General features: G+C 49.7%; 3 protein-coding genes across 3 annotated transcripts; 1 reads left to right on the top strand and 2 right to left on the bottom strand.

Annotated features, from left to right (window-relative positions):
• Positions 1-3,493: 3,493 nt before the first annotated feature.
• Positions 3,494-4,846, top strand: MIND_00847900 (Mitochondrial carrier; the record flags this gene model as incomplete). The annotated part of the gene is made up of 9 exons (XM_037365143.1): positions 3,494-3,600; positions 3,657-3,679; positions 3,728-3,877; positions 3,935-3,965; positions 4,008-4,097; positions 4,143-4,301; positions 4,351-4,519; positions 4,571-4,757; positions 4,806-4,846. 9 exons carry the CDS (start codon positions 3,494-3,496, stop codon positions 4,844-4,846), a joined length of 957 nt encoding a protein of 318 aa, XP_037218385.1.
• Positions 4,847-4,863: 17 nt separating this feature from the next.
• On the bottom strand, positions 4,864-5,407 carry MIND_00847800 (DNA mismatch repair protein 5; the record flags this gene model as incomplete). Its single annotated transcript, XM_037365142.1, has 3 exons — positions 4,864-5,071; positions 5,118-5,213; positions 5,259-5,407. The coding sequence occupies 3 exons, from the start codon at positions 5,405-5,407 to the stop codon at positions 4,864-4,866; spliced, it is 453 nt and encodes a 150-aa protein (XP_037218384.1).
• Positions 5,408-5,613: 206 nt separating this feature from the next.
• MIND_00847700 (MutS 5) lies at positions 5,614-8,657 on the bottom strand (the record flags this gene model as incomplete). The annotated part of the gene is made up of 19 exons (XM_037365141.1): positions 5,614-5,780; positions 5,826-5,869; positions 5,915-5,922; positions 5,976-6,002; positions 6,047-6,064; positions 6,115-6,506; positions 6,553-6,587; positions 6,634-6,644; positions 6,693-6,851; positions 6,901-7,008; positions 7,058-7,117; positions 7,162-7,239; positions 7,288-7,535; positions 7,584-7,660; positions 7,707-7,742; positions 7,792-7,901; positions 7,949-8,238; positions 8,284-8,364; positions 8,411-8,657. 19 exons carry the CDS (start codon positions 8,655-8,657, stop codon positions 5,614-5,616), a joined length of 2,196 nt encoding a protein of 731 aa, XP_037218383.1.
• Positions 8,658-8,671: the final 14 nt, after the last annotated feature.

Raw genomic sequence — 8,671 nt, 5'->3', positions numbered from 1 at the left:
ATAAGAATGTTGTAGCGTTCCCCGACAAAATTGTCAATCCAAACTTCCATTTGCAGACCACATGGAGCTTTCGATGTGCCCCATAACTGAAAACAAGTCCAGGCCGTGGATTGCTGCTGTTGGGAAAGCTTAGCCCATGAGACTCGTCTAGCATAGAATATAGATGGTTGAGGATTTGCGATGTGCATTCTGAGCTTTGCGTATGCATGCCATTCTACTACGCAGTACAATAACTTGAGTATATGCGAGTTGTGCTCATCAGTAGTGGGCAGAGAGAACAAGCCCTCGAAAGCTGGGATCGCACGTTAGTTTTCGAAGTCACGCGCACTGAGCTTCTTCATTTCTGAGGCATTTGTTGCAAAACGGCAAATGGCGCCGATACCAAATCGTGGTACTTGTCTGTATCTGTGCAGCAGGTGAATAAGATGTGCTAAAGGAGCTGAAAAGACGGACCTTGAGGCTAACTCGGCTCCAAGGGATGGGCCATGCAAGTACGCAGTGGTGTAATGACCTTTGACCAACCACTGACAGACAAAAGGTGCGATTGATGATACCCATCAAAAATCAAACGACGGTCGATCCTTCGTCAAGCGCAACGTTGATGATGCTAGTAGGACTAGCATATGCATTTTAGCCAAGAGTTCAAGCAGACAAATCGCAACATACTCTAGGCCCAAGCCGATCAACACCACTAATCGCTGGTCACTCAAGCTCGCGGTGCTTATACCTGTTCAAGCTTCAGCGACATTGTCGGCTTTTTCAAGTAAGCGCGACTGAGTCCGCGGCAACAGCAAATTCCCAGCGACAAGAATGCCCCAAAAAGGGCGGGGAGATAAATTATTACACCAATACGCGCAACTATCGGCACTGAATACAAATCTTGAAAGGTCTTGGCGAAAATGAAACAACTGAACTCACCTCCAACATCGATGGGCAAAACGAAACGATGGTCCTGTGCAGCACTGAAGGCGGGGCCACCTGAAGGACTGTAGAAGGGAAGCAGCGAGGAAAGAAGAGGGGCGATTGAATGGGTTAATCAGCCAAGCTAGCAGACGGTCACACGGCTCTTCGCAGGGAAGCATGTTGCCCAGATCCCCCATGTAGCGTTGCCCAAAACCACTGAGGCGGTCGACTTGCCCCTCAACCGAATGGGTAAGTAAGAGAGGTCATCAAAACAACGCTTGAACTCACAACGACGAAGGAATAGACAGCGAGGACGCTGGGCAGTCGCCCACAAACTGGAAATTGCAACAGACAAAAGGTCGCGGAGAAAAGCTACCCGCGAAGCTGTCTGACAAGGGACAACGGAGAAAGCCGACGGGCACCAGAGGCCTCCAAAAGATTTAGGAGAGGGTGGGCGCTTGCTACATTTTGTGCTCACCAAGACTTTTACCCAGCGTCAGAAAGGAAATGGTCAGCGGAGGATCCCCAAGAAACCAGAGATAATGGCGACGGGGGTTAAATGCCACCCACCGAGCGCCCTGCCTTGCTTACATTCGACCTTGGTACCCTCCGTGTCAACCGGCGTCGCTACCCGACGCAACCAACAGCACGCAGGGAATGCACCGGTAGCCTTTGAATGCGACTTGAGGTTCGCGGAGCCCCAACTCAGACGACGGCAAGGCTATCGTTCCGAGCCCTGGAGGTCTTCGATCTTAGGACGACGCTTCTGTTGTGCGCTCATAGTCAAAAGGCGGATCTGAATGGCCATTTACCGACAAGTGGATTTCCCTCCCCCTCATCTCTCTGCGCGATGCACCGCCAGCATCTCTGGCTAAAGAGAGGAGCAGCGTCTCCACTACGATCGTACGCCTGATAGTGCTTCCACCTGATTTGACGTTTATTTTTGTCCAGAAAAAGAAGAATTCGAAAAATACCTGCAACCATAGGCCATCCCCAACGTCTCCCTTCACTTCGGTGCCTTCTTGAGAAAATTGTAGAGTTAAGTCTTCAAATCGCCAGACGAGTGGCTTTGCTGACCTGCACTAGACACAAAAACCCTCCGAAAACCAAGAGGGTTGCCATAGCCGTAGCAGAGGAGACAACAAGTTCCACTAGAACGAAGACTAGTCACCAGGGCGTACGTCGCGATTTTCAAGAGCAAAAGGCAAGAAGGAGAACTGCCCAAATGCAACGGTGAGTGCTTGCCCGTCTAGACCCTAATAAACGTTACTGTCCTAGTAAATGCAACCTACACCAAGAAAGAACATCGCGCGTATATGCAGCGGTTGAGCGATCAGGCAAGTGAAAAGGGGGCTACGGTTTTTTTTTTCAATTTCAAAACTAATTAACGTCCTTCTTTGAGGTCGCAAAGGCTACTGTGACTTGTGGGAACGAGTGGAGCGTGCGCGGTGGCGGCGAGCCTGGATCTGCGTAACAAGGGCGAGGTACGCAGGAGTGGGGAGACGGGACGCAGAACCCGTGAACGCGGGCTTGCCTCCAACATCACCCACGTCCAAGTGGTGGATAGAAATGTCTTCAGGCGAAAGGAGGGGGGGTATGGCGCTGTAGGATGGGTCGCCGCTCGCGAACATGACGCGAGACTGGCGCACAAGAGAAAAGTAAGCAAATAGAACCCTAAAGTTTGAAATAACAACGCACCGACTTTACGCGTAGAACGTTCTTATGAAGATCGTACTCTTCCGACCGAGTTTCAAGGACAAAAAACTGTAGGAAATCAGGAGGCGCCAACAAGAAAGACAGCAAACGCACCATGGAGGTTGAGAAATTCTGGGCCACAACCCAGGTCGCGGAGGCAAGTAAACCACACGCGATAATCGGACGACGAGCGATAAGTTGGCGAATGACCACTAGGTTATAGCGCATGTTGTTGGTGTAGTGCTGGGATCGAAAGGCGGCGAAATTCAATGATGGGATCACCAGAACCTGGCGACGTGTGTCGGCAGCAACAGGGACGCGGCTTTTAGTCAAGGTTGCCGGGACACGTGACAGCCTGAGTCCGGCGTCGTTCTCCAGCGGAAAAAAAACTATATTATAGTGAACTGCAAGAGCTCTGGGTCCAAGTAGACGCGAGTGCACATGATCAAGGTGCAGGAGATGTTGAAGTTTTAAAATATGTTCCGGAATAGGAAACATTGAGACGTAAGCTACTTAAAATACTCTAAGCAAGGTGTATTTGCTGGCCACCTGGCCAGCGCCTGGTCCTTGCAGTGGACATGAGAAGAAAAGGAACCAGCTGTCGGGAGCGCGAGCAGTAGTTATCTTATGGACAATTATGGCTGTGCCGCGCTAAGTGGCCCATTGACTGGTATTTGACAGCGGTGGCGGGGCGATAGACGCCGATGGTAATTCGAGACGCATGCTGCAATTGTTGTTGAGTGGGTGAACGTGGACGGGTGGACAACAACACCCGACGACGCGTGACCGTGACCCTGATGCAACTCTTCCTCGACCTGAACGGCTGCTTACATCCGCATTTCGTCATTACCACCGTGCCCGATAATGGCCGTATCTGTCTTTACCCCACTCCCTCATGAGCGACTCAGCAAAGAGCAAACAAGCAACAGCACCTGTTCAAGTGCCAGACTTCACGCTGCGCGATTACAGTAGCTTTTTCCTTGCTGGAGCACTTTGTTGCACGTATGACAATCTGACTGACTCGTATTGTTCATTGTTCTCAAAACGGGCCATTGCAGTATAAGTCATGGTGGACTAACGCGTATGCGGCTCTGCTCAACTGCTTGACCACTATCAACATCTTGTTAAGCTGTGGATGTAGTCAAGACACGTATTCAGATCGACTCGGCCTACAAGGGCCTCGGAATTGTCTCTGGAACGCGCTATGTCATTGCCAAGGAAGGACCAGCAGCTCTTTTGACCGGATTTGGACCAACAGCTGTTGGGTATCTTGCTCAGGGTGCGCTCGAAACATACACGTGTACCTGAGACAATCCAACTTGAACACAACAAACAGGTGGTGCCAAGTTTGCGGGTTACGAATTCTGGTAAGATGGTCCCGCTTCAAACAAGTATTCACCGAGGGTCAGGAAGAAGGGCCTTGTTCAATTCGCGGGTGACCAGGAAACTGCGGTCAAGTATCGGACTGCGATATACCTCGGCGCAGCTAGCATTGCCGAGTGGGTGGCGTGTGGCCTACTGGCGTCTTGAATGACCGTTATTAGATTCTTCGCTGACATCCTACTCACCCCATTGGAAGCCACCCGGATCAGACTAGTATCTGAGAAAGGGTATGCCAATGGTCTGGTCAGTGGTTTCACTCGGATGGCCCGCGAGGGTGGTGTCCGCGAACTTTACGCGGGGTTTCTTCCAATTCTATGCAAGTATGTACCCAAAGTTAGGATCTTCACCAAAGTTCATCCACCTCAACAGACAAATCCCATATGCGATAGGGCAATTTACGGTCAACGAATTTTGCCATGAACTCGTCTTCAGGTCCATGTCTGAGGACACGAAACGGAACCTATCAGGAACATCCAAATTTGGCATTGCTCTAGGCAGTGGTATCGTCGCGGGCTTTGCAGCAGCAGTACTGAGTCATGTCAGTAACATCTGTTTGATTATGCTGCTATCAGCTGAGTTGAACTCACAGCCTGCTGACACATTACTGAGTCAAATCAACAAAGGCCATGGGCCCAGCGGCTCGATGATGCATAGACTCTCTGTTCTAGCACGTGAAGCTGGTATAAAAGGTCTATTCGCGGGCCTTGGCCCTCGTATGGTCATGACCGCTGGCCTCGTAAGCAGCCAGTTCCTCATGTATGGGTCAATTAAGCAAGGTACATATGTCTTGCTCAACGTCTGCAACTCTGATTCATGGATTTTAGCATTGGGTGCGCCACCGGGTATCGAGATCCATAAAGACTAGGGACTGGCCTATATTTATCATAGAATTCGAGTGTTCTCGTTCTGCTCATCCGTTCGACCAAGCACCACAGCAAGTTGTGCTTTGACGTTCCCGCCTCCATCACCCTCAAGGTCCAATTGAAGGAAGCGTCTACACACCGCCTCGGCATCCTCCAAATCTAATCGCTCTTCTTCCGACATCTCTTCATCTAGCAACTTGGTGAGTTCATGCGCAGAAAGCAGTCGACTATGCGCGAGATTAGCTTGATGATGGGTTTTCACGTTCCTCTGACCTAACGTGTTCCGCGCGTCGTGTGATCCGTGAAGGCACACCAAATATTTCGGCACATTTTGCAGCATGCGAGTCCCAGGCAAGACCCTCCGCGACGCTGCAAAAATCAAATCCAAGTAAAATCCTGAACGAAAACACGAACCGATATAAGTAAGTTATTTTTTCGCCCCCAATCGAAGATTCTGAGTTGCTCTGATTCGTCGTCGTGCGCTGAAGCGTTGGTCGAATAAGATTTGCCGTCGAAGGAGAGTCGATGGCTTGTCCATCGGAGGCGGTGAACATAACTTGCATGTGTAAGAAGGTGATTGGGACAGAGTCAGGGTCAAGCAGATCGTCGCGGAAGACATCGTGAAAATGGGTTGCGGCTAGAACTTTGGGACAATTTGGTCCGCGGTCGAGAAAATGCTTGAGGACACCACAAAATAAGCCAGCGCCATCTGTTTGAGGAGACAACACCAAGACTTTAGTTGATGCCTTGACACGAGAGGAAGGGTGGACTAGAGAAGATACGAGCCTGTTGGGAGAGTTCCTTTGCCGAATTCATCCAGGAGGATAAGAGAGTTGGCAGTGGCGTTGCGTAGAGCGAGAGAAACTTGATTGAGATCGATCATAAAGGCTGATTGAACTTTGGACACTGATTCTCTGGTCGAGATACGGGTAAAGACTGACAAAGTTAGGAGCACAGAGATACCTAGTTGTTTTAACACACTTTTGTCAACAATACCAAGGGTGGCGGATTCTGCCGGGACGAAACTGGGTTCATTAGTTTCGTCGATGGAAAAGACAGCCCAATTTTACCATCCAATCTAGTACCAACAGTGAGCTTCCTAAAGTGAAAGAGCCAAAACGAGGTACAAACCTGTGCCATATACTGGATCAAAGCAACCTAACAGAGTTTGCTCATTTTTCTTGTAGAAACGAGGCACGAACCTGCTTCAGGTATACGCTCTGCATTGGTGGATTGTTAAATAGTTAGAGGAGGATGACGACAGGACAACCTTTCCACATGCATTCGCACCGGTGCAAAGAACTATGCTGTTCCACTCTTCCGCTTCGTGGGTCGATTCGTCGCCTACCAACACCGAACGATCTCCAGAGCCACCTGCGATATGAGCATCGTTGGGAACGAATGCGTCAACGACCTGCTCCTGGAGAGGATGGCGTCCTTGCTGGATGTCGATGATGTTATCTTCAACTATATTGGGTCGTCTATAGCCAAGTCCTCGCGATGCGCACGCAAAAGACAGTAAACAGTCGAGTTCTGCCATAATATCACAGGCTGCGGCCATGCCATCAAAGTGGACGATAATTTCTTCCAAGAGTTCCTGCACGATTTCAATCTCTCTGTCAACTATGGAGGAGTGAAGGTCGCCGATGTGAAGATCCATGTCTATGCAAGGTCAAACCCATTAACTATCGGCATAAAAAAGAATCACCGTTCATTTCCTTGGACTTGAAATAGACATGGTGTCTGTTAAGATGCCATGAGTGCCTTCAAATCAAGGGAAACAACCAACTCCGAAGAAAACTAGCAGTATAAATGTCGGGCAGATAGTTGGATTAGACATGAGCTCACCTGAAAGGTCCAGCCTTCAATAACCTGAATCCCGTCCGCGTTCCATTCATCTAGCATAGGTATACAGATTAAAAAGCCCAGTTGAGGGAAATAGACGATATTGAGTGATGCTGCGTAGTCCGGGGGAACCGTTTGACAAATCTGTTCAGCAACTTTGGACTGTCGCTATTTCAGCATTTTGTGTTCGTTTGCGGTTATTGTATCTCACCAAGACGGAGTCGATTCCATGGTATATGTGTTTGCGATTATCCAACTCCTCGTCAATGTTGGGCCGGACGCAAACGCGCCCAGAATGAGAAGACTCTTCCCAGTCGATCTAGGCCAATCAAGATGTGCTGAAGAGGGTCCAAAAAAAGAACGCTTACGATCTCATTAATGCGATTCCCCACTTCGCGAAAACTCGCAACATCTAAAGCCGCCACGAGCTGTACTATATCGTTACCTCTTGGCATGAAAGCATTGACGGTACCTTTTTGACGATTTCGACGCCACCCGACAGGTGCAGTTCGGAGAGATTTTCTCGAAGCATGGCAGAGTGGAAGGTGAACTGTGGCGATGAATGGGCGAGAAGGGTGCAACGAGACACATAACGGACCTTAACGAGACCCTGCCAATCCTTCATTTTGGCTTTTCCCGAACGCGTGAGTTCGAGAATCCGTGGGACATTCTTGATGCCTTTGAGGTGGGCTTGCATGGCCGATGCCGCAACCAAATTCTCTGTGGACATGAAGCATTCGACTGCATCATGGCGTGCCTTGATTACAGAAAGGGAAAGGGAAGGTCTAAGAAGCCATGTGCGGAGTAAAGCGCGTCCAAGAGTGGTGTTGGTGCTATTCAGGGTGCCTGAAGTCATATCTTGAGCAACTTGCAACGAGAAGGTGTATGGCATACCAAATAACGATAATCCCTCTTTAGTCTTGTCAGAATGCATCGACCCATGATCCTCGCTCTCGAAGATTTGGAGAGATCTGAGAATGATCAGCAACGAGTTGTAATTGTAGTCACGGCACGTACGACAACGCGTCAGCGTTGATTTGCATATACTGCTCCCTACAAAGCTCTTTCGTTGGTGAGATTCCGATTAATGGCAGCGACTCACAAAGAGATGGCTTCAATTTCACGGACTTGCAGACCTGCGATGCCTTCGTTATCTAAATCATCCACGGCTTTTCGGACAAGATATTCTAGCAGCGCTCCGACAGAGGCAACCTGTGGTCACACTTGAGCTGGATTTTGACGCATACGAGAGAATTTACGCAGAGAGGAGAGGAATCTGCCGTAGTAAAGTTCGACAAGCGAATAGCTGCGTTCCATCGCTTCATTACGGGGTCTCCGCCGGTTTCCGCTTGTCGTCGGCGCATAAAGTCATACGCGTTCCGCCCGCCAGACGTTGACGACAATGTCTCAACATCAGACGACGCTGGTGGGTCGCTATCATCGGAAGGAATCTCGGAAAGCAGCCTAAGAGATAAGATTCGCTCGCGGCCTTTGGAAGGGCTGAACTCTTTCTGGGGTCGTATCTGAAATACACCACCAGAAGCGTCCACTGCAAGAATGTCAGCCCAGGCACCTTGCAGAGTTGTGAGCTCACTATGAGCACGAGCAACGTCCATGAGTTCATCGTCTGAGCGAGAACTGGTAATAACGACGTCAGGATGCACCTGTTCCAGCACTGATGCTGATCTCAGCCACAGTCTGTGAGATAAAAAGAGGCCTACAAGTCGTTGTTAGCTCATAATGCCTCGTTTCCACCGCGTCCTCGAGATAGTAGATGATGCATTTGACTGGGTCGTAATATGCACAAGCAACGCGACCGCGCTGAGCATAGGCTGCAAGGCAGATTTTGTGGTCCAAGGTTTCTTCGCTGTCACTCTCACTCTCAGTATCCGATGCTTCCCATCGCACTTTCTTCTTCTCTATAGATGCATCTGAGTCCGGGGTTGGACTGCGTTTACGCTTCGCCATGTTGGGAAGAGTCA

Source organism: Mycena indigotica (genome assembly GCF_014461135.1).
Source record: "Mycena indigotica strain 171206Taipei chromosome Unknown Mind.scaff0007, whole genome shotgun sequence".
Classification (NCBI taxonomy): Eukaryota; Fungi; Basidiomycota; class Agaricomycetes; order Agaricales; family Mycenaceae; genus Mycena; species Mycena indigotica.
This window is presented reverse-complemented; position numbering and strand designations above follow the sequence as displayed.